Source organism: Lepidochelys kempii, chromosome 1 (genome assembly GCF_965140285.1).
Source record: "Lepidochelys kempii isolate rLepKem1 chromosome 1, rLepKem1.hap1, whole genome shotgun sequence".
NCBI lineage: Eukaryota > Metazoa > Chordata > Testudines > Cheloniidae > Lepidochelys > Lepidochelys kempii.
In genome coordinates, this window is record NC_136380.1 from 100,619,881 (window position 1) to 100,645,854 (window position 25,974).

General features: G+C 41.0%; 1 protein-coding gene across 2 annotated transcripts in view; it reads left to right on the forward strand.

The window, feature by feature from the left end:
* The window catches only part of TM9SF2 (transmembrane 9 superfamily member 2), a 69,665-nt gene that overhangs the window by 39,903 nt on the left and 3,788 nt on the right, over positions 1-25,974 (forward strand). The window contains exons 10-16 of one of the 2 annotated variants that reach the window (XM_073348582.2): positions 6,870-7,002; positions 7,286-7,405; positions 9,807-9,864; positions 10,509-10,668; positions 12,249-12,400; positions 13,416-13,527; positions 14,129-14,300. In XM_073348582.2, the coding sequence (XP_073204683.1) occupies positions 6,870-7,002; positions 7,286-7,405; positions 9,807-9,864; positions 10,509-10,668; positions 12,249-12,400; positions 13,416-13,527; positions 14,129-14,300 (907 nt within the window). Of the gene's footprint in view, positions 1-6,869; positions 7,003-7,285; positions 7,406-9,806; positions 9,865-10,508; positions 10,669-12,248; positions 12,401-13,415; positions 13,528-14,128; positions 14,301-25,974 lie in introns of those variants that run through there. The other variant, XM_073348591.2, reaches the window with a different exon arrangement.

A 25,974-nucleotide genomic window follows, 5' to 3' on the forward strand; every position in this document is an offset into this window, starting at 1 on the left:
ACTGCACTTCCTCTTCTTGCCAGCCAGTTCCATTGGTGTACGAGGAGGAAGCTGTTGAGCTGGTAATGCTGGTTCCAGCTGGAGCTGCCTCATCACTGGATAATGCTGTCATTCTCTTGCCATCCCGCCAGCCAAACGAGCACTGGCGCTATCAAGATCTACTCCAGTGGGTGGCTGGTTACCTGCAAATTTCATTGGAGAAGGTACGGGACCCTCAACACCATCTCCAGGACATCTTACAGCCACAGGGATCATACAGGGTGGCCCTTCCCATAAATGAGGCCATACTGGAACTGACCAGAGCAGTTTGGCACACACCCGCATTGTATGTCCCAACCCTGAAGCAAGACGAGGGACTCTATATTTTGTGCTGGCCAAAGGGTCCAGTTTCATCTTCACTCACCCTGTCCCTAATACACTGGTGGTGCAAGCAGCTGTAGAGAGGGCTCAGCAATACCCACAGAAGTTCCAACCAGATAAAGGGTTGGAGAGGCTGGATCTCCTGGACAGGAAGGTCTTCTCCTCCACAGGCCTTTATATAGCAAACTACCAGGTATTTAACTTTAATACCTACACCTGGCTGGTGGAGTTTCAGACAAACTTCCTGGGGAAGATCAGGTCCAGTTCCAGTTCCAGTCCTTGGTGGACGAGAGGAGGCTGGTGGCAAAGGTGGCTCTCCAGGTTGCAGTGGATACTGCGGTGATACTGTATCCCAGTCGTTGGCCACAAAGCTAGTCCTGCTCAGAGATTCTTGGTTCCTCTCTTGGGAAACCCAATGACTGGTCCAAACTACTATTCAGGACCTCTCTTTCAACAAGGCCAATCTGGTCAGTGACCGAATGGATCAGTCTCTGAATTCCCTAAGGACTCGAGATCCACCCTGTGGTTCTTGGGGATCTACACTCCAGCCCAGGGCCGTCCTCAGGATTTATGAGGCCCTATGCAGTATTAAACTGGTATCCCTATGCCCGATGGCAGCCCAGCCTCGCATGTGTGTGTTAGATAAGGGTGGTCTTTTGAAGGATTTATTTAAAAAAATCCTTGCACAGATTTTTAGATGCACAATCTGAGTATTGATCTTTAGCCTTAAATGCTTGGATCTTCAGACAGTTTTTTAGAGATGTACTTTTATAATCTTCAGTAACCTACTGATGACATATTTTTAAAGCAAATTTTAAACTAAGGTCCTGTAGACTAGCATGTTCTGAGTAAATATTACAATAATGCACAACTATTTTTGTCAGTAAAGTCAGAAACTGACAGTATATACTTGGGGGTTAGCAAATGACTGTTAAATGGTTTCATTACCACTTGAATGGCTCTTCAACAGTTTGTGTTGTGCTAATAGGTCTGGTAGGCTGGAAGGCTTTTTCACTTTTAAGTTCTAAATCCCCTCAGAGGAAGGCTCACCAGACTGCAGCAGCCAGCTGTGGTGGGAGCCTGCAGGAAGGGTCAGAACAGGGATAGGAAGAGGCAAGAGGGTGGACACTAAGACCCAAGGGTGCCCCAAATTTTTGGGTGCCCTACACAGTCGTGTATGCGTAAGGATGGCCCTGCTCTGGCCCCCCCAGAGAAAACAACATAAAAAACCAGCTGTTCAGACCGTGGTCATCTTCCTCCTTATCCCTCCTACTACCAAAGTCCACTGGAACCTCCTTGCAGGTGACCAGGATCCCAGAGAGCCTGTTTCCCAGCTCCAACCGCAACCATATCTTCCATGCACTCACAGCCACTGGCCGAAAGCCACTTTTCACATATAGTCAGAGACCCAGGCACCATCACCAATGCCATCTACTTTGCCACACATTATCTTTGGCGACCGCTTCACCACCTTTGCTCACAGTTGGAGCAGGATCACCATGGACAGTTGGATTCTGGAGATTATCTATCACAGATGCTCCATAGAGTTCCTTTCCTCCTCACAATCCTTCCTCCCTTCCCCAGGAACCCTTCCAACCCATTGATTCTTCAACAGAAGCAGACTCCCTACTCCTCGGAGGTGTGATAGACTCCTGCCTCAATAACAGGGAGGAGGGTTCTACTCCCCATATTTCCTCATCTTAGGGGAGAGGCCTATCTTGGACCTTTGACAGCTCAATATTTTCATCAGGAAGCTGAAATTCAGGATAATTTACAGTGGCATCCATATTCCCCTTCCTTCAGAAGGGAGTGTGGTATGCATCTTTCATGTCTAGAACTGCAAATTTTCCATGTAGACATTCAGCCATCACGAGGAAGTTCCTATGGTTCAGAATTGGACAGCAGCACTACCAGTTTCGTGTCCTCCCCTTTGGTATTGCAACAGCACTAAGGACTGTCATAAATCTGTTTGTGGTAATAGTGACCCAGATGCGATGTAAGGGACATACAGTGTTCCCATACTGGATGACTGGCTTCTGGTAGGACAATCCCAACAAGAAGTTGTCTTCACAATAGTCTCTTCAGTGCCTCCTTTGGCTACTTAGGTGTTTGCATAAATGAAGAAAAGTCCATTTTGTTGTCCATACAGACAACTACATTTCATGGGAGTAAGGCTTGACTCTGTGGACAGATTTTATACTATGGGCATCCTGATCGCTTTCATTACCTGTAAGCCCCGCACTGTGGTGTGTCAATTCCTTTCCCTCTGGGGCCATATGGCCGCATGCACCTATGTGTCACCTTTCTCCAAGCTTCAGCTGCGATGCCTACAGTTCAGGCTCCATTTGACTTACGGGCCAACCAGTGACTTCGATTCCAGAATCACCATTCTCTTAAGAATTCTCACTTCTCTTGCTTGGTAGTCCAACTTGACCCAGGTCATGGTGAGGACCCCATTCAGCCCTTCCATACCGAGGGCCACTTCAGTGACAGATGCCCCCCTTACAGTATGTGGTGCCCACTTGGACCGCCACAGAGCCCAAGATACATGGATCACACGGGAAGCCAGGCTGCACATAAATGTCCTGGAGCTCAGAGCAGTCCACCTAGCCCTCAAGGCTTTCCTTCCTTCTCGTATGTTCCCTCCACGTGCAAATCCTATTGGACACTATCACTATGGTGGTGTGTGTGTGTGTGTGTGTGTGTGTATATATATATATATATATATAAACAAGGTAGAGCGATATTTCATCCTCTCTGCTTGAAGTCTGTCAGATTGTGGAACTGGTGTGTTAGAAATCTGGTTACCATACAGCCCTCATACCTCCCAGGTACTCAGAACAGACTGTGCAGAAGTCTGCATAGACAACAAATGGGAAATACACAACACAACATCTTTGTGCAGTGGTGTACTGTCCTATGAGATCTTTGTGTCCCAGACAGTTTCCCATGTGCTGCTCCAGGGGGCCATAGGCAGCGACTTCCAGGGCATATTATCCTGCTTCCCTGGATGGCCAAGCTCTGTTATGCCTTTCCCCCCCATTCCCCTCATACCTCTAATTCTCAGGAAGATTTGCCAAGACAGAGCCTCCATCATCCTTCTAGCACCCTGTTGGCCCTGACAGTGTTGGTTCTCTGATCTCCTATGGCTGTCTGCATGCCTACCCATCAGCATCCGCCCATTCCCCAATTTTCTAACACAAGACCACAGGAGGCTCAGGCAGGCCAACCTGACCTCACTCTGCCTCATGGTCTGGTATTTGGATGGGTGTTGGACATAGAAAACTTCTGCTCTGTCTAGGTCCAGGAGATCCTTAACCAAAGCAGGAAGGAGTCAACTGGAACACGGTACCAGGCTAAATGGTGCCACTTCTCAGCTTGGGTGCACTGCCACCATCATTCCCTTGCCATGGTTCCAATTATTCTCTAATATCTTCTTGCCTTAAAAACATTGGGTTTAGCCCTGAGCTCTCTTTGTGTACCCCCAGCAGCACCTTCCCCTGGCAGAGGAACACTCATTTTTATGCACCCAGTAACAGTTTGCTTTATAAAGGGCTTGATCAGGACCTTCCCAACAGTCATAAAACCCATGCCCCACTGGGATCTTCACCTCGTCATGTCAACTTTCACAGACCCGCCCTTTGAACCTATGGCACCATGTGCCATGACCTACCTCTGTGGTGTTCTTAGTAGATATCACTTTGTCCAGAAGGGTCAGTGAGTTTGCAGCCATGATGGCAGGCCCTCCTTACACAGTATTCCACAAGGAGAAGGTCTCCCTCCAGCTACCTCCCAAATTCCTCCCCAAAATTAGCTGATATGGAACTCAGACAATCAATTCACTTGCCTGTATTTTTTCCAAAACCTCATGCCTCTCCTGGGTACAAGAAATTGCACTCCCTTGACATCAGACATGCCCTGGCGTTCTACCTGTAGCAAACCAAACCCATTAGAAAGTCTCCAAGAGTCTTTGTCACCATAGCTGAAAGATCGAGGGGCCAAGCCATATTCTCATAGAGAATTGCTAAGTGGGTCTCAGGATGCATTCTAGAATGCTATAAGAGAGCAAACCTTCGCCCTCCTGGGAGTGTTACAGTTCATTCCATGCAAGCACAAGCAGCCTCCATGGTATCCTTATTTGACGTCCCGCTTCAAAACATTTGTAAAGCTGCAACTTGGCAATCTGTGTATACACTTTCGGCACATTACACTGTGACTCAAGTGAGAGCTGTGAATGCAACAGTAGGAATGGCTGTATTACAAATAGCTCTGCTGCCAGCCTCCGCACCTAACTCCACACTGATCACTGCTTGCAAGTCACCCATGTGTGGAATACACATAGGAACTAGCACTTGAAGAGGCGGTTACTTACTGTAACTGGAGGCTCTTTAAGATGTGTGGTCCCTGTCTGTATTCCACTACCCACCATACTTTCCATCTGCTTTGGTTACAATGCTCTAAGAAGAGGAATTGGAGTGGTGTCAACTTGCACGGCCTCTTATTCCCTTTGTTGGGAACACAAGGGAAGATAATGTGCATGGGCGGGTCAACGGCCGCTTCTTGAAAAAACTTTCGGATTCATGCGCATAATCCCCATGTGTGCCCACCCAGATAAGAACTACACCTGTTGCAGGACCTTCAGTTACAATAAGTAACCTCCTCTTTTATGTAGGTGTCAGAGGACTCTTACCTTTGGACTCTTCCCTTTTGAATTATTCGTTTTTCTTTTCATGTTGCTGTGCACAACTTTTTTAACCAAATAGCATATTTCCAGTCCAAATAATTCAATAACTCTATGGAAAACCATTAATTGGTAAAAACATTACTATAAAGAGTGTATATACTACCAAAAAAGTACAGAAATTAAATTTATTTTGAGATGCTTATATTTAAGATTAATTTACATAATTTGCTCTTGTTTTTAGGAATTTGCCTATTAAAAATTTTAGATTAATTTTTAATCAAGGAGACATTTTCTCAACTTTGAAAGAAAATATAAGATGCAACTCTTAAGCTAGACGACAGCGATATTTAAAACTTTTAATTCTCCAGTCATCAAGGGCCAGAGTCTAATATTAAATATGACACTAGTCATGATGGCACTTTAGCAGATTGAAATCTAAATGATATACCAGTTTGCTGCCTTGGCTATGTAATTTTTTTAACAGACTAATAACCTTTTTGTGATTTCAGATACGATAGCCAGCTCACTGAACTCATTTCAGTTGAGATGGATCAACCTCGACTCCATTAATGAGGGTGGAAGAACAAAATAACTGAACTATTTTAAAAAGAAAAGAGAGGTCCTAGGAAAATAGACTTCAGTAAAGCATAAATATTTAGAAAATCTTGCCCTGTTGTGTCCTTGTCTGTTTTTGCTGTAGCTGAAGTTTCTTGGTTTTACATGCTTTTGCCAGATCCCTAACATTTTTTTTTCCAATATTGCTGCTGAAAATCTGGCTCAAAGACATTCCACTGTTGTAAATTATGTAAAATGTTGTCTCTTTTTGGGGTTTAACACACTTGAAGTTTATTTGCAGAATTGCTGCCTCTTATTACAATATTGCAATTCTAGGGGAACTGCATTTCAAAGCCTCTCATGATTTGGACCAAACTTGTAAAATTTGCCTTTTTCAAAATGGCTGCTCATTTCCATTACTTATAAGGGCTGGCGTAGCAATGGGTCTTCAGTCACAATGAACATCACTTGCACGTTGCAGAAAGGATACTTGTGGTAACGATGACTGCTGTCTATTATTTCCAATGGAACTGAAGCTAGACTGCCTTCAGCAAAGATGGCTGCTTTTCTGCTCTATTTTGGAACTTGGTATTGGGGAATGTAGAGGAAGACAGTGTAAAGATTGTAGGTAGGGGAAGGAAGTGGCAAGAATGGGGGCAAGTGAATGCAGAGTGAAGAATAAAAGCTGTGTGCTGAAGCCTGCAGGGAGAATGTGAATGGGGATGGAGACTAGGGTCCTAATCCTGCAGTTTGGCTACAATAAGTCTGTTCATGTGAATGCAGCTGTGAGATTGGGGCCTCAGTGGGGCAGGAAGGAAACACAATATTGATGTGTGCGGTTGGAGATAGGGTAGAATGTCATCTGTCCCCAACCCAGTGGTAAGAAAAGTTTCCTCCCAGGTAACTAAGGGGAAGGAGTGCATTTTTTAAGGTTGAATTTTGAACCTGAAATGATGCATACAATTTAGTTAGGGGTGAATGACTTCCCCCTAAATAGTCAAATCAAAGGGCAGATGGAAAAACTATATAATCTTTTTTTAATCTTTCTCTTTTAGGTTGCACGTGACTTTTTGAAGGGGGTCTGACCTATGACTTTTTTCACACTGTATTTGTTTTTTGTGTTAGCACTAACTAGTACAAATTTACTATGTATTAATAGCTTATGTTTCTTAGGTATCAAATACAATTTAGACAATTAAATATTTTTTTAACCAAATAGCATTTTTGAAAGGGGATTTAATGCATTAAACTGGCTATATTTCCTTTTCAGGAAGATGCCCAGGAGGAATTTGGCTGGAAACTGGTTCATGGAGACATATTCCGGCCCCCAAGAAAAGGAATGCTACTCTCTGTTTTTCTAGGCTCTGGGACACAGATCTTAATTATGACTTTCGTTACTCTGTGTAAGTGGTGGGGAGTGGGGGGAAGAGTAAATTCCCCCCCCCCCAAAAAAATAAACCCTTAACTTCTAATTGCATAAAACTAATTAAGTGGAGATGAAAGAAACATTTCTAGATAACATTTAAAAAACTGGAATTGGAAAACCATCTGTATTTCCTGGTTGGTGTATACAGTCAATATGGACGCTAAGCTGTATAAAGTTACAGGAGATAAATTATACATTAGCTGTAGAAAACTCAGATATAATTTTAAGAACCTTCTAAAATTGTGCATCTGTGCTTGTAGTTTTTGCTTGCCTGGGATTTTTGTCACCTGCTAACCGAGGAGCATTGATGACCTGTGCTGTGGTCTTGTGGGTGCTGCTTGGAACTCCAGCAGGTTACGTTGCTGCAAGATTCTACAAATGTAAGTAAAAGTTACTTAAGGTGACAGGTCTTAAGTTCATTAGTTTAAATTATCATCACAGTAGTGGCTCTCCCCACCCCATATTGTTCGGTATCTCTTTCCCCTCAGGACAAAACAAAAAACGGAACATGAACATGGTTAGATTGTTCAGTGTTCTGAGAGTAAGCTGCTTAAAAATATTCTCAAAGCAGGTATCCTGTGAGTCTTTTCATAATGTGAATTAATTTCACTTCTATACATTTACAGGAAGGAACACATTACATTTCTGTTAATACTCAGGTAGTGATTTCTGACAGTTTTATAATTTCATTATTTTCCATCATTACAAAATTACTGTAGTTGCTTTAATTTTTTGGGGGGAGGTGGTGATATGCATTTGAAAATAGAGTTTAGCTTATTCCCCTTTTCAGTTAATACCTGCCTTCTTCATCAGGGTGTGGCTTTAGTCAGGGAAATAAATGTCATAGGGTCTTTGCTGATTCTGGAGGTCCTCCCTCTGGTATTTTGGTGCCTTATGGTGGTGAGCTGGCCCTGTATCTCTCAACTGTCCTTGACTGGCCCATTCAAGTGCTGAAGGAAAGTAAATTAGTTCTTCCTCTGCCTCAGGGGAGACTTGCTGCAGGGCCAAGAATGCCATTCAGTCCAAAGCTTTTCCTTACCTGCTTTATTTAGTTTAAGATACGACCTGCTTATGGCTGATTGGTGCTGAGTCTCTCCAGGCATGCTTTGGCTATTACTTCTGGTTTTAGGAAGGAATTTTCCCCCTGTTGCAGACTGGCCTTGGACTTCTGGGGCCTTTCATCTTCCCCAAACTGTTTTGGAGTTTGTACTGTGGAAATAGGGTTTCTCTTGTCTCATTTTGTTAGTTTGTAGGGTGGGTGTTCACTAGTGGCGGTGGTAAAATAATCATTTGCTAAACCCATTTCTGACTACAGGCTTGCAAGTTGGTTTGAAAGGGACTTGCAGAGTTGATTAGACTGTGGGGCTGATGCTTCATAGTTGAGAACAAATTGAGGGATCTTTTGTCCAAGTCCTGATTCCCCCTTCAAGAGAAGTGATTTGAGGGGTTATGGCATCAAACCTAATACCATGTCATTGGGGATGGAGACCGCTAATGGTAGTATCTCCTAATGGGTTTACTGGTGATGAGAATAACTTGTCAGCCACTGTTTGGATACTGTACTGGACTAGCAAACTGTTAGGTGACTATTTGTTAATTCCAATTTATTCTGTCTGCGATTCTCATCAAATGATTCAATCAGCCATGTATCATATGAACTAAAAACTGTACATTTTTATTACAGTATTTGTGTGTGCATATATATTAGTGTAAATATGCAGAAATGTAGAGCTATATACAGTTTAAAAATATGAACTAGACATTGTTTAAATTAATTTAATTAGAAGACTTGAGCCCAAGCTGAGACTAGTTAGTGTTAATAGACACTACCAGTTCCTACCAAGATACTAAATAAGGATGGAAACTTAATTAGGACAATCTAATTGTAATAGTACCTGACTCGTGAAATAAAAAAACATTTATGATGATGATGATGACGACAAAGCTCAGATGAAATTGCCATCTTCGCTGAATTCAAACAAGAAGTTTGGCGCGTATAACTATAATTCTTATAAATTTGGCACACCTTTAAGTCCGTCTAAACCAAGCTGATTTAGTATTTGGATATCACTCTTTTCTTATTATTTCTAGGATTCATAAGGAGCACTAATGTTGGCTCTTTAATCATTATTGGTAAACTCTCTATCCAAAATTTTAAACTCATCGTTTTTTAAAAGATTCCTATCTATGTTTTGTTTGCATCAGTATGGTTGCAAATATGTAAAAATACCTTGAATCTGAATTTATATTGCTAGTTTATTTTAATCAAACTTTCATCTGAATGTTAAATAAGCTAGTGTAAACCTTGGGTGATCAAAAAGTTTAATTCTCTAAGATGACTTGAGTATACTGCAAATCAAGCTCCCTTTTTAACATAGTAAATACACTATGGATGACTAAGCACCTAATTCTGCTTACCTTACTTATGTGAGCGTTTCTACTTCACATCGAGTTTGGCATTTAGCTTTGTAGGGCGGAGGGGAAAAAATGTGTATATATAATATAATAAATTTGACCCCTACTTTATTTTCATTTTCAAGATGTAGTCTTAAATATTTCTTTTGATAGGAAGGTCTGTAATTGAGGAGCAAAGCAATAAAGCAAAATCAGTTTTCCATAACTAAATATTTTTAGTTTAATGCTTTAATCTTAATTTAGTAGAGTTGAAATAATGATCTGCTGGCCTGCTTAAGTATAACTGTTAAATAATGTACTATTAAAATAAACTGTAATCTGTGCACTTAATGCATATTTTGATAGTTATCAAATATTTTAATACAGCTTTTGGTGGTGAGAAATGGAAAACAAATGTCCTGCTGACATCATTCCTTTGTCCTGGGTAAGTTAAATCTCTAAATGACTATTCATACTTGAATTAAATTTCTGACATAACTAATTTTTAAAGCTTCAGTTATACCTATAAACCTACTACATCTTCTTTTCATGGCAGAAGATGCCACGTGAACAGCAAGGTGCATTTGACAAAGACAAATGTGCTAATTGCGCACACTATCTTTTTCTGTACATTTTGTTTTCTCTCACCATGTGAAAAGGTTGATTATGTAGTAGTAGCATGACAGTAGTAAGTTTTTGAACAGGCACACTTTTTTTCATGTATTTGTTTTTACTCTAGGCTGTTTCTCAGACCACACTGTAGTTGGTCTTATATGGTGTCATATATTGTACAACCCTTGTGTAAATTTTTTCTACTTAATCACAGCAAGCAGTCTTCCCTGAAGTGCAATTACGACAGGCATATATTTGAAACTGGTTAGTTGGAACGTCAGCTCCTGCTGGAGTTGAATCCCACTAGGCTACGGAAGAAAGACTAGCTTGATCTCTTCATTTGATATTTTCTGTGTCAATTGATTTTAATGTATATTAACACTAAGATATTAATACAGTAATATGGTTTCAGTAATGTTAATACAAATATTATTGAGCACTTCTGTTTCTTTTTTAAGCATGTTGTATATTTTTCAGAATTGTGTTTGCGGATTTCTTTATCATGAACCTCATTCTTTGGGGAGAAGGATCTTCAGCAGCTATTCCCTTTGGAACTTTGGTTGCTATTTTGGCACTTTGGTTTTGCATATCTGTGCCATTGACATTTATTGGTGCCTACTTTGGTTTTAAGAAAAATGTAAGTGATTATGTGGGTGTAAACTGCATGTATTGTGGCTGTTGAGGTAACAGGATCCAAAAGTTCCATCGGGATATAAAACATGATCTACCTCCAGCCCTGTTCAGTTTCTTTAGCATGATCTTGAGATTCCACTGACAATTTCTCAAGTCCCTTTAGACATTTGATAATGAATAGGTCTCTCTTAGTTTCATGTTTAGTGTTAATTACTCTGTTCAGTGCATTTGACTCCCGAGGCTTCTTTAGATTTAAGCAGTGATTTGGGGCATTCTGGGTGTTGATGGACCTCTCTATAATTCCTAGTGAGTTTTGTTGATTGAATCAGATATGAGGGTAACCACTTACTGGATTTCCTTAATTATTCCTTCCTTGCCTTCCTCAGATTCTGAAATGGAATTAAGAACCATGGGAAGAAAGCATGAGGCCTGTGATGGAATCTTTTTGTATTCCACTTCCCTAAGTGAGACACTATGGAAGGCCATTTCTCATGTGGCAAAGATAGATATCTTAAAAAGGAAGACTTCATGGGCTATAGAGCATAATCATTTGTGTTGCCTTTATTTTTATGTGGATTTATGCAAAAATAAAAAAGAACTCCTATCCAAAACTGTTGGTGCCCTTGATGAGTTAGTTACAAGAACAAAAATTAAACTAAATACCACTCAACCACCCTGCAAAACTGTCCTCACCCTATGCAGACCTAATTCCTACAGGCCTTATTCTCAGCAGCTCCTACTACCAAAGTCTCCTTGCAGCATGCCCTGAAAGTTGACCGAACAGGGCTATTTTAGATTGGGAAGAGCAGTTTATTCCAGAGCTGAGAGTTCCTCTCTCAAATCAAGCGGGTTCTCTTTCAGTGCCTGAGCTGATAAAAACTGTGGCAGTATGAGACTAGGAGAGTAGCAAGTTGCTACATCTTCATTAACAGTAATCTTTCAAGAAGTCTATTACCTATTTTTTTAGGGCTGTCAATCGCAATTAACTCACTTGATTAACTCAAAATTAATCACAAAAAATTAATTGCAATTAATCACTGTTAAACAGTAGAATAATGCCTATATGTAGAATACCAGTAGAATACCAGTTGAAATTTATTAAATATTTTTGGATGTTTTCTACATTTTCAAATATGTCTGTTTCAGTTACAACACAGAATACAAAGTATACAGTGCTCACTTTAAATTTTTTATTACAAATATTTGCACTATAAAAATATTTCTTTTGGCTTTTTATAGTGCAAATATTTGTAATAAATATAAAGTGAGCACTGTACACTTTCTATTCTGTGTTGTAAATAAAATCAATATGTTGGAAAATGTAGACAACATCCAAAAATATTTAAATAAATGGTATTCTGTTGTTTAACAGCATGATTAATAGCTATTAATTTTTTAATCGCTTGACAACCCTATTGTTTTCATTTGCTCTGAGGCTGTTGGGCTGCTAGAAACAATGACCGCATGGTACTAAGCAGCCACCAGTTTGTTAAATACAAATTTATGTAGATTTTTTTTCTACTGCTAGTGTCAAATGTATTTAATTATTACCTATTTAGGAATCTATCTTTCTTTTCTTTAAAGGCTATTGAACACCCAGTTCGTACCAATCAGATTCCTCGTCAGATTCCTGAACAATCATTCTACACAAAACCATTACCTGGCATTGTCATGGGAGGGATTCTGCCCTTTGGGTGCATCTTCATACAACTCTTCTTCATTCTAAATAGTATTTGGTAAGTTAACTTATTTGAACTCCCACAACATATAAGCTGTAATTTTTCTCTTTGAACCTTTTCTTCTCTAGAGAGCTTGACCCTGCCCGTAGTGTTTTCTAAAGTATTGATCATTTCACAAGAAATGAAAATGTTCGTCATTTAATATTCTGCTACTCAGAAAGCACTCCATGCTTTTATTTTTGCCCATGTGTGTAGAGAAATAACTCATTCTTACCAGCATGCAGCTGACCTGCACTAAGTTTTATGCACTACACCTTTGACTTCATAAAAGTGCCTCTGAAACTGACATTATGGTAGATATTTGAAAGAAGTGAACAGTATATTACATTGGATTTATTAATTTAGCCTTTATAGAACAGTATTCTTGCTTCAGGAAAACAGATTTTTTCCTTTTCCCAAATCTTCATATAGGCATTAGGAAGTAATTCCTTTAACCATTCAAAATAACCCACTAAATACTCGTCCAGCATCAGTGAATTCAGATGTGTACTCTGAGTATGCTAACGAACTGCTCTACTATGAAAAATCTGCCATCCTTCTGGCACAATCTAGTTATCCAATCTCTCTAAGCTGTTTCTAAAGTATTGACACTTTTTTACCACTCTGCCACTTTCTGACTGAAATGTTGAGTAAAATCCTCGCTCTACTGAAGTCAGGGGGAGCTTTGCCATTCAGTGGACTTCAGTGGAGCTAGGATTTCGCTGGTGATGTGTTCGGTCGTCCTAAACCTCCAAATCTGAGAGAAATTTTAGGTTTTGAGCTTCTTTGCTTGCCATTTTAGAGTAGAGCTGCTGAATCATGCATTCCTGTTTGAAAAGCAAAGGACAAGTTAACTTCCATTTGTGTCTGCACCAATAACACTCTACCCTTGTGAGAAGGAGAAAATGTTGTTTAAGCTTCAGACTATACTAAAAATGAACATCTTGTGCTAGTGCTGCTTTTTCATATTGAGAAATTTATTTTGGAGGAAAGTGGCATTTTATCTTATTTTAATCCTCTGGTTTGATTGTAGGTCCCATCAGATGTATTATATGTTTGGCTTCCTATTTCTTGTGTTCATTATTTTGGTCATTACATGTTCTGAGGCCACTATACTGCTTTGCTATTTCCATCTGTGTGCGGAGGTAAGAAATATTCTTCAGTATTCACACTTTATACAATATCCAGGACATTTTCACAAAATCCAACTTCTATATCTGGAAATATTATCATTCCAGAATTTATCCAGAACTACTAGGATAACTAAGATCTTATTAAGACGAACTTTAAAATGTCATTGCTCCTTTCTGATAAGGGTTCTCATTACAAATATTATTTTGAATGCGTTCGTACCCAAATTCAGTACCAGTAAGATATAGCTCATCTTCAGTTATCCATCTCACTATTTTCAGTAGAAGTCAGTTGATTAGACAGACGCTTTTGCTTTGTCAAAAGTATTTTCTTTTTGATGCATGTGCTTCACCTACACAAGTTCATATTTGCATGTACCCTTAAAAATGTGGCTCTTGTTACTTGGGCTTGTAGATTTTTGCCTTTGTGGTGTAGATCTTTGACTTTCTGATTCATGGTATGAACTGTGATTAAGTGATCCAAAGTAATAAAATTTTATCTTTAGCTGTTTAATGTTAAATACCCAATAGGAAAAGTTCACTTGTAATTTTGCATCTAGTAATTAGCCAAGTTCAGGTTTCAGGAAATATTACTTAAGTTTTTCTTTTCTTCTAGGATTATCACTGGCAGTGGCGTTCATTCCTTACCAGTGGTTTTACTGCAGTTTATTTTCTGATATATGCAATACACTATTTCTTTTCTAAACTGCAAATCACAGGAACAGCAAGCACCATTTTGTACTTTGGTTACACCATGATAATGGTTTTGATCTTCTTTCTTTTCACGGGTAAGTGTATTGAATCGTTGGTTCTTGATATTGCTAGCTCTAATTTTAGTTGCATCTGCAGTGGAACGCTAAAAATATCATAAATAGAAATATCTGAATCTTTCTGTGAAACCATAACTGAACGTTAAATCCTTGATTTCAGGTCAGCTATTATGCTAATGTATTTTGCTATAAACTCTGTGTTGGAAATCTTAGCCTCTGACTTCAAAGGATTAAAATAGTATCTGAAGACTCATAGGTTAGTTGTACCTAGTACAATACACTAACAAATTATTTGTATTTACCTAATATTGCTATTGGTAACTCCTGCTGTTGAAACTAGGCTGCATTTAAGCACGTGCCTGAAATTGTCTTCCAAACATTTAAGGTTAGCTATAGTTGCGCAAATTGTTTAATGTGATATTACATCCCACTCACAGAATGATACATACATATTTAACAGAGTTTAAACTGAAGGACATAAGCTGGAAGCTATGAAAGGGTCCATGATCACATGAGTTCTAAAACATGCTTTTATGCAGAGGATAATTGAGACATGGAACTACCAAATGTAGTCAAAAATTGAGAGTGTAGGCTTAAATTGCAGCAAGGGTGGTTTAGGTTGGACATTAGAAGAAACTTCCTAACTGTCAGGTTAGTTAAGCACTGGAATAAATTGTCTACGGATGTTGTGGAATCTCTGTCATTGGAGATTTTTAAGAACGGGTGAGGCAAACACCTGTCAGAGATGATCTAGATAATACTTAGTCCTGCCTTGAGTGCAGGGGAGTGGACTAGAAGACCTCTTGAGGTCCCTTCCAGTCCTATGATTCTATGATATAAGCATATTTTAAAATGTTAAACAGGGAGGGGGTGCGTTGCAAGGTATAAATGTTATATGGGTCAACAGGTGGTCCTAGATTGAGCTGCAGAGCAGAATTTTAATCCAGAAATATTACTGGACTACAGGTGATGATGGTATGTTCTAGAAATAAAGATGGTAATATGGTGTAGTGGGTTTTGGTTTTTGAAGTGTGATGTTCTTGCAAAATTTGAAGCTTAAAGTATTGAATATCCTGCAGATAGTTCTGTTGCCTGAGTGTTATCTTGTTTCTTGGAGATGTGGGCTTTTCAGAGCAGTGTTACGATGAAGTCATATTAATAACTCCCTTGTAAGACTACTTCCATTATAAGCTTTACAAAATTGACCTTTTTACCTATTAGGCTTCAGTAAGAACTGAAAACAAGGGTTTAGGTGTCTTTTACAAAGATGGAGTTTAATCTTTGTGTTAACTTCCATGAGGTCTGATGCTCATTTACATACACCGATGGGAGAAGCTCTTCCGTTGTTGTAGGTAAAAAGAAAAGGAGTACTTGTGGCACCTTAAAGACTAATCAATTTATTTGAGCATAAGCTTTCATGAGCTACAGCTCACTTCATCGGATGCATACTGTGGAAAATGCAGAAGATGTTTTTATACACACTAACCATGAAAAAATGGGTGTTTATCACTACAAAAGGTTTTCTCTCCCCCCCACCCTACTCTCATACTGGTAATAGCTTATCTAAAGTGATCACTCTCCTTACAATGTGTATGATAATCAAGGTGGGCCATTTCTAGCACAAACCCAGGGTTTAACAAGAACGTCTGAGGGACAGTGCGGGGGGGAGGAATAAACATGGGGAAATAGGTTATTTTTTATGATGACTCAAACATTCCCGGTCTCTATTCAAGCCTAAGTTAATTGTATCCAATTTGCAAATTAATTCCAATTCAGCAGTCTCTCGTTGGAGTCTGTTTTTGAAGTTTTTTTGTTGAAGGATAGTCACTTTGAGATCAGAAATCGAGTGACGGGAGAGATTGAAGTGTTCTCCGACTGGTTTTTGAATGTTATAATTCTTGACATCTGATTTGTATCCATTGATTCTTTTACGTAGAGACTGTCCAGTTTGCCCAATGTACATGGCAAAGGGGCATTGCTGGCACATGATGGCATATATCACATTGGTGGATGTGCAGGTGAGCGAGGCTTTGATAGTGTGGCTGATGTCATTAGGCCCTGTGATGGTATCCCCTGAATAGATATGTGGGCACAGTTGGCAACGGGCTTTGTTGCAAGGATAGGTTCCTGGGTTAGTGGTTCTATTGTGTGGTGTGTGGTTGCTGGTGAGTATTTGCTTCAGGTTGGGGGGCTGTCTGTAGGCAAGGACTGGCCTGTCTCCCAAGATTTGTGAGAGTGTTGGGTCATCCTTCAGGATAGATTGTACATCCTCGATAATGCGTTGGAGGGGTTTTAATTGGGGGCTGAAGGTGACAGCTAGTGGTGTTCTGTTATTTTCTTTGTTGGGCCTATCCTGTAGTAGGTGACTTCTGGGAACTCTTCTGGCTCTATCAGTCCGTTTCTTCACTTCTGCAGGTGGGTACTGTAGTTGTAAGAATGCTTGATAGAGATCTTGTAGGTGTTTGTCTCTGTCTGAGGGGTTTGATTATCATACACATTGTAAGGAGAATGATCACTTTAGATAAGCTATTACCAGCAGGAGAGTAGGGTGGGGGGAGAGAAAACCTTTTGTAGTGATAAACACCCATTTTTTCATGGTTTGTGTGTATAAAAACATCTTCTGTATTTTCCAGAGTATGCATCCGATGAAGTGAGCTGTAGCTCACGAAAGCTTATGCTCAAATAAATTGGTTAGTCTCTAAGGTGCCACAAGTACTCCTTTTCTTTTTGCAAATACAGACTAACACGGCTGGTACTCTGAAATTGTTGTAGGTAGTGTCTTCACGAAGTGGTACAGCAGTGTAAGTGTAGACGTACCCTAAAAAAGATTTGAAATGTGGAGGGCTTTCCAAGCTTATAAGCACCAGAAGTTGTGTTGGAGGGAGAGGCTTAATACTTCCCTGTGGCCTGTGATATGGATCTGCTTTTGGCGGATACAAGTTTACAGGCCCAAGGGCTTCAGAGAAATTAAACTCCCCACCATCAAAATTTTTAACTAAAGTTGTGAGCAAAGTCATTTCAGCTGTATTTGACTTAAATGAGCATGGCTGGTGGGGGGAAATCTTTTTTGCATTTTAAAAAGAAAACTAGGGAAAACAAGAACCTAAGTTTCAGAATATTGTCCTTTTAAAATCGTAACAATATTAGTTACAAAAAAAAATTAAAAACCTTCATCTATTAACTGCACATTTTCTGCATTTGTAACCTGCTATTCCCTGCCACCTGGAAGTTAAATACCTTCACCTAATCAATATGTATTTCTGTAAATCACAATTTACTACTTCAGTATTCATATTCTATATACTAATAGGTTAATCACTCCCAACATACAAGCTACAAGTTCTGCTCTCCTTTATTCTGCCATCCTGCTTCTAGACCATGCATGAGGGGTAGAGACAGTCAGCATCTCAGACTGAGATAGAGAACTCTAAGCTTGGTTATATTAGAAAAATTGCATTGCTCTAACTAGATGTAATTACATTGATTTAAACTCCTAATATAGATGCATTTACACCTGCTTAAGCCTTCCTTAGATACACTGATTTTTAAATTAACTCTTTTTTTAGTACAAACCAGACCTCTGTCTGTCTTAATGATATTGTAATATTGGCCAGAAACCAAAGGATATGAGCTTCTCTGATGGTCTAGAGAAGTCTTTTAACCAGTCCATTCTAGTCATGCTGTTTGTAGACCCCAGAATACGGCATACAGTCAGGTAGGGACTTTACTTCAGCTCTCTTCTCCATGGAGGGAAGAGGATTTAGTGTAGTAGGCCCAGCATAACAGCCTCTTTGCACCTCAGGCAACATGCATCTGCCAGATTCCACTTGCCCTCCTTCCCTCAGGTCAGTTAACATGTCATAAAATGTAATCTGAGGGCATTAAAATATATCCAGTGCATCTCCTGTTCCCTTGCCCACTCAGCCTGGGTCATGAATGTTGCACCAGCAGCTGACTATCAGCAATCGGCTGTGCAGTGTCTGATGACAATTATGGGCTCAGGACAGAAGATACAAGTATCTTACCCTTTATCTGCCATGACACTGTCGCCACTAGCCCTTCGTACCTGATACTGGGCTCAAGGGTATGTGAGTTATATTAGACAACTAAAATATACTTCTGAAGTTCATGTGCTTAGTTTTATGTGGTACTTGGTCAGTGTCTCTAACTTGAAGTTCAGTGAGGATACAGGCAGAGTTAAAATTGGTATTGAAACTTTAACTGAACATTTCCTGTTTATAGTGTTTAGATTTTCTGAAACTATATAATCCTTGAATGTTGTAAAAGGACATCAAACAACTCAACCATATTTCTAAATTCACTCTTTGGTCTCAGAATAACATCCATACTATAACAGATTTCAGTTTGCTGTTTCTTCCAATAATTAGACGCACTTTAAAGTCTATGGAGTTACTGAAATATTTTAGGGATAAGTGTTTATATAAAGAGGGAGAGTTAAGGGATATGTTCCTCTCAGAACTCTTAAATGAAACAGCTCTTTACCAAAATCTGCTCCTAAAGGCAAGTAGCTTCCTGTGCCAAGATGATATAGAAGCTAAAAAGAAAAAATTGTAATTGTTGTATCAAAACTGTTCTGCTACTGCTTACTCATCCGTTAAAAATTGTCACTATCAGGAAGGGTTTTGACGGTGCCCTGCTGCTATGTCAGTGTAACACATGCTTCAGGCACTTGCTTCCATGCTGCATTCCAGGTCACTGATCAAACTCAGTAGGCAGGATACTGGGAGCCACATGACAAATCTTTGTGATTCACAGCTGGGCCCACAACTACGTATCATAGTAAATGAGTCAGTTAAACATCACTAGTTTAGCAAGCGTGAAAAAAATTACCATGATATCATTCATGATTCTTCACAGGATTTTACAGCATATGAGTTATTTGCTGAATTTCGATAATGTTCCTTATCAAAACATGTTGTCTTAAATAATTAGTTATTGGCCCTTACACAAGTTAAAGCTACAATAATACTAGGTATACTAAGGCAAAATCAGCTATCTGCATGGCTTTTGTGCTGGCCTAATTTTTCTGGGAAACAAAGGTTCTCATAACAGATGCTATGAAAGCCATCTATATGAACCATTTTTCTGATTTTTAGCTGTAGTTTGAAGGAATAATGTTAACGTGGTCAGTGTAGCTTCATCAGCATAGCTTTTGTGCCCATCAGTATATTTTTGGTATATCTCTCACACCTCACCAGAAAAGGATGGACAGAACTATTCTCAATTTCAAATGAAAGAGCTGTCTCCAAGAAATCAAGGAAGCAATCTTTGTCTTTAAACTTCAGTTCAATTGTGTCTTGATAATTAAACCTCTTTGACTGTATGATTAAACTATCTTTAAAAATATATATTTGTTAAAGCATGTGGCATGAAAATATTTCTACCATCGCAACTTTGGCAAAGACTGAAATTATATAAACTTGTAACTTGCTTAAACAGGACTATACCTGTGACTTTTGGGTGCCTTTTTAGTCTTCAGTGTCTCTGAACATTTTTAACATTATAACCTTAACAGAACAGCAGTTAAACTTAAATTCTGAACTACAGTGTTGAAAAATCCAAGCCACGTTTTTGAACTACAGATGTTAAACAATGAGCTATGAAATCCTTAAGTGCACTCAGGAAGTAGGGTGTCAATTAAGAGTTTTGTAAATAATCCTTATTTATATTAGATCAGTAGTGTAAAAATCCACCCTGCTTGATGTTCGTGTCCTGTATAGCATACTTAAATTCTGCAGAATCTAAGCTGCTTCTTCAAGTGGAGTGCCCAGAGGGATACTACTTCAGGCACACATGCACTCTGTGTCTTGACTGGAGATTTTTGGTAGCAGTACCCGTTCGGACCATGCATTTTTCCTACGCTTCCTCGTACCCCCTACAGAGGTGCTATAGGGCTCTTTGGGTGAACCACCCTCAATTTCTTTTCAACAGCCTTCAGCCAGACAAGGAATTTCATGTGTGCCTGTTTTCTCTTTAGAGTTAAAATAGTATATAGGGTTAGTTCTTTTGTACTTTATAGTTGTTGGAATGGAACAGTTCCTGTTTTCTCCCCCCTTCCCCACCACCCCCCCCCCCCCGCATATTTAGGGGTCTAAATTTGTTTCTTGGATCTGGGATGCCAGGCTCCCTGGGTGTTAAAAGGTGTCTCCAATGTCAAGAAGCAGTTCCCATCAGCAATGGGCATTCTTCACAGATATGTTGCTTGGGAGACTCACATATTCCCAACAAGTGCAAGATTTGCACTTCGTTTAAGGGAAGATCCCCTAAAAACAGAGGAATTAAGTATGCACTATTGATGACGGAGGAAGCCTTGTGACCAGCTTTGGGTCTGGGTACAGAGAACCCCCTGTCCAAGTGACCCTCTTCTTCTGTTAGTGCCCCTTCTACAATGAGATCACAGTCACAGAGAGCTTCCAAGGTGAAAGCAGTGTCAAGATCCCCAATGCTCTCCATGGGTGAAGTACCTATAACGCTGCCAGTGGTACTTAGAGCTTCCCACTCAAAGATGGAGGGGGATAAGAGGGCCAGAGCAGAGTTCCTCAAAGAAGATTCAGTACAGGAGACCTCAGGCCCGAAGAGGACTGCTATTGAGTCTCCGAATACTTTGGGTATCATGAAACAATCTAAGACTTCATCTGAGTCCCATATCTTGGTGGTAAAGGTAACGAAGACCACTACTGCCAGCATCAAAGGAGCGGCCTCATTGGAGTTTGTGGTACCCTTGGTACTGGCACCACTGCCTCAAACAGCAGCATCAGGAGCAACCTTGAGGCCCATGCCAAGTTTTGTTGTGCTCCCAGTACTGCAGGAGGTCCAGAATCTTAAAGACCTCATGATACTGAAGGAGCCTCCTTGCAACCTCCAGACACCTCTCCATACCAAGATCTGCTGGATCACTGACTACTCATGTTGTAGTGAGATCCACCACTTCTCCAGCTCTTACCATTCAGGAAGATGGGTTGTCATCTTCTGTACAATACCTAAAGGAGTATTTGGACTCAGAGCTTTCAGTTCAAGGCTCTCCAGTTTACTCCAAGGAGACATGCATTTCCTCTGCAAATGCAAGAAAGGCAAGATTACAAGACCTCTGCCTCTTAAAAATTGGGATGACCAACAATTGCTACCTCTCTCCCAATGCTTATGGTCCTCTTCCTTTGCCTTATTGTGATCCATGGGCAGTGTATTGCCAGCTGTTTTGAGGGTACCCAGTGGAATTTCATAAAGAACATAAGACCTTGTTCCCTGGTACCATCCATTCCTCCTCTCCGCTCTGAATTGGCAGCGGCAAGGAGGAGGCAGTAATGCCGCCGCCACCACCACCATTGTTAGCTGATGACTTTTGGCAGTTCCAGGACCTGATGAGGCAAGTCGCGGACACACTTCAAATTCCTCTGGAAGAAGTCCAGGATTCCTACCACAAATCCCTTGACGTATTCATAGAATCATAGGACTGGAAGGGATCTTGAGAGGTCTTCTAGTCTAGTCCTCTGCACTCAAGGCCAGACTAAATATTATCTAGATCATCCCTGACAGGTATTTGTCTAATCTGTTCTTTATATTGCATACCTCCATTTCAGCATGGGTGGTATTGCTGATTAAAGATGTTCTTCTTGAGCTAGCTAAGACCAGCTGGCAAACTCCAACAGCAATCCGTACATGAAAGCATGCTGATTAAAAAAACAAAACAACAAAAAAAACCCTACGTTCTGGCCAGGGATTCGAAAACTTTGTTTTCACATCCGGCACCAAATTCTCTGGTTGTGGACACAGTTAATGAAAGGGGGAGCGAGCATATTAAGAAAGCTACCCCACATAATAAGGACCAGAAGTGTCTGGGATCTTTTCAGTCATAAAAACTAGTCTTCATGGATATTACGTTTCAGGATAGCTAATCACCTGGTGCTGGTATCAAAACCTGAACTATGAGAACTTTAATGCTTTTATTGATCCTTTATCCCAGAAATATCAGTTTAGTGCCATAATAAAGGAGGGTCAGCTCTTGATGAAGACTTCTTTGCAGGCTTCACGTAATGTCGCCAATGTTGCAATAAAACAGAAGTTAGCAAGTCTTGGCCAGTGCAAAGATTCTGTCCTGCTCAATTTTCCACCTTCTATAGGCCATCTGAACTACTGGCTAATAAGTCAAATATTTTTAAAAAGAAACCAATGACTACCTCAGCTGCGTCATCCCAGCCATCAACATCTTCCAAATGCCAGTTCAAGTCATGTCCTTGGAGCACCCATAGGGGGACACATCTTGAAGAACCACAGTTACTGTACAGGGTGAGTAACCTTTTTTTTTTAGTGGTTTGGTCGAGAGTCTAAACCACCTGATAGTCAGGGTTTCTCAGTTGCACTATACTACCCCTCTTCCTCAATTTGTACACCGCCTCTCTCTATTCCAATAGGCATGGGAGGCTATAACATTGGACAAATGGTATTGGAGGCCATTACTTCTGGTTATGTGATACAGTTTACCTCTCTCCTGCCCACCCCACCCCTTCCTTGTCCCACTTCAGGGAGCACCATCATGATCAATTCCTGAGACAAGAGATCACATCACTCTTAAGTCTAGGTGCCATAGAACTAGTTTCACTTCAACACAGAGGAAAAGTGTTTTATTCATGGTATTTTCTGATACCCAAGGAAAAGGGAGTAGGAGGCCAATTCTAGATCTCTGACAGCTGAACAGCACGTCAGATATCTGAAATTCCAGGTGGCATTCCTAGCAGGTGTCATTTCCCTCCCTGGAGTCCAGGGACTGATTTGCAATTCTTGACCTCAGAGGTGCTGCTTCCATGTAGCAATTCATCGCGCTCTCAAAGATTTTTTTCACATTTGATCACAATCAAGACCAGTATTGGGTTCTACCTTTTGGCCTTTCTTCCACCCCAAGGATTTACTCAAAAATCATAGCAGTTGTAACTACCCATCTCTGTCATCTAGAAATAAATCTTTCCATATTTCAGTGACTGACTCCTCAAGGATCGAGTCTTATTGGGAGGTGCTGTCAGCAGTTCAGACAACTTATTCCATAGTATAGTCCTACAAATAAATATCAAGAAATTGGCTTTGACCCCTACACAGTGAATAATTTTTATAGGAGTTTTTTCTGGATGCAATGACTGGCAGGGCTTATCTCCCTCCTGTCAGGTTCCTCGCTCTAAAGAACCTTATCCAGAGAATGCACCTCAGTCCTCAAATTCCAGCAAGGATGTATCTGCAGCTTCTGGGACATAGGGTAGCTTGTGTTTTTTGTAACACAAAATGTCAAGTTACATATTTGATATCAACAATTTACATACCCAACACAGTCTGAATAAGCGGGTGTCTGTATCCAGCCGGGTCTGACAGTCACTCACATGGTAGAAGGTTTTGAAGGAATCCCATTAATTAAGAATCCTCCTAAGATCATAACATTGAATACTTCCCTCTTGAGATGGGGAGCACAACTAGGTCCTCATGCAGCCTGGTGCAAATGGGAATACTTGCATATCAGTCTGCTGGAGTTAAAAGTTACCAGAAATGCTTGTCTCCACATTCTTCCCCTAATCAAAAACAAGTCGATCAAGATCATGATAGACAACATACCTTGTATATATTATATCAGTGGTCAGGGAGGAGCCCATTCCCCCTCACTCTGCATCAGTGATAGAGCTCTGGAATTAGTGCATCGGTCATTTTGGCTTCTTACCTCCTGGGTGTAAAACACCATGGCAGACATTTTTCGCTAAATTACAAATGGGAGTTGGACTCTTGAACCCACGCAAAAATTTTTTTGCTTGGGGATTTTCTGAGGTCTGTCCTTTCACCACTGCAACCAGGAAGATGTGCACAAAATCTTCATCCAGAGGAGGACTCGATCCCCAATCTCTAGGAGATGCCTTTTTCATTACGTGGACAAAGGGTCTTTTTATGTATATCCACCAACTCCATTGCTTTCAAAGGTTTTAAACAATATCAAGCAAGACCAAGCCAGGGTCATTTTGACTGCACCAACTTGGCCAAGACAAGTTTGGTTTCCTTACATCATCAGACTCACTTCTCTCCCTCTGTCGCAGCTCCCAGTCAGTTTTCAACTGTTGTCTCAGAATGTGGATTTAACACTTCACCCCAATCTGAATGTTCTGCAACTCCAATCATGGCTCCTCAGTGGTTCTTGGGACTAGAAGCATCCTGTTCATTTGGGAGTAAAACATGTGGTGTTAAATATCAGGAATTTACAAGACACACCATCAGAAAGGGAAAAGACTTCATCTTTGATGTCATCACCATAATCTTTCACCTGTCCAGTTATCTCTTTCCATAACCTTGGATTACCTGTTGGAATTGAAAACATCCAGTCTCTCTCTGAGTTCCATCAAGTTTCATTCAGTGTCAATAACAGCTTTCTACTTGCCAGTACACAGTTTCTCCATTTTCGCACATCTGAGCATGATGAGTTTCCTGAATGGTCTTACGAAACTTCTTCCGCAATTTAGAGCTCCTATTCCACTTAGGGTCTCAACCTTATTTTTAACAGTCTCCTGAGAAAGCCTTTTGAGCCACTAGCTGTGTGTTGTCTGTTACATTTTTCTATGAAGATGGTCTTCTTGGTGGCTTTCACTTCTGCACAAAGGGTTGGGGAGATTGGGGCTCTGATGGCATGCTCTGTATTCACTGTGTGCTCCAAGGAGAATGTATCATTATAATCCTATCCAAAAATTTTACCTAAAGTTTCTTCTGAGTTTCATGTTAACCAGACTATTTACCTTCCAGTTTTCTTTTCTTAGCTGCATCAGTCTACAGAAGAAGAGACCTTCCATAAACTAAATGTTAAGAGGGCATTGGCCTTTTACTTGGACAGAGCCAGAGCATTCATGAAGTCCCCTAGACTTTGTCCCTATTTTGGATAGGTCTAGGGCAGGAGTGGGCAAACTTTTTGGCCTAAGGGCCACGTCTTGGAATAGAAGTTGTATGGTGGGCTATGAATACTCTCAAAAATGGGGTTGGGGGGGGGGTGAGGGCTCTGGTTGGGGGTGTGGGATCCAGGGTAGGGCCAGAAATGAGGAGTTCAGGGTGCAGGAGGGGGCTCCGTGCTGAGGTGGGATGCAGGGCAGGAGGCTGGTGATGAGGAGTTTGGGATGTAGGAGGGTGCTCCGGGCTGGGACTGAGGGGTTTGGAGAGCGAGCAGGGCTGGGGTTAGGGGGTTGGGGTGCAGGCTCTGGCTGGGGTTGCGGGCTCTGGGGATGAGGAGTTTGGAGTGTAGGAGGGTGCTCCGGGCTGGGACCAAGGGGTTTGGAGGGCGGGAGGGTGATCAGAGTTGTGGCAGGGGGTTGAGGCATGGGGGGTGAGGACTCCGTCTGGGGGTGCAGGCTGGGGATGAGAGGTTTGGGGTGCAGGAGGGTCCTCTGGCCTGGCATCAAAGGGTTTGGAGGGCGGGAGGGGATTAGGGCTGGGGCAGAGGGTTGGGGCATGAGGAGAGGCTCAGGGGTGCAGGCTGTGGGTGGCACTTACCTTAAGGGGCTCCCAGCAGCAGCACTATGTCCCTTCTCCAGCTCCTACAGAGGCATGGCCAGGCAGTTCTGTGCGCTGTCCGGTCCGCAGGCACTGCCCCTGCAGCTCCCATTGGCCGCAGTTCCCAGGAGAATGGGGGCGATGCTTGGCACAGGGGCAGCATGCAGAGCGGAGC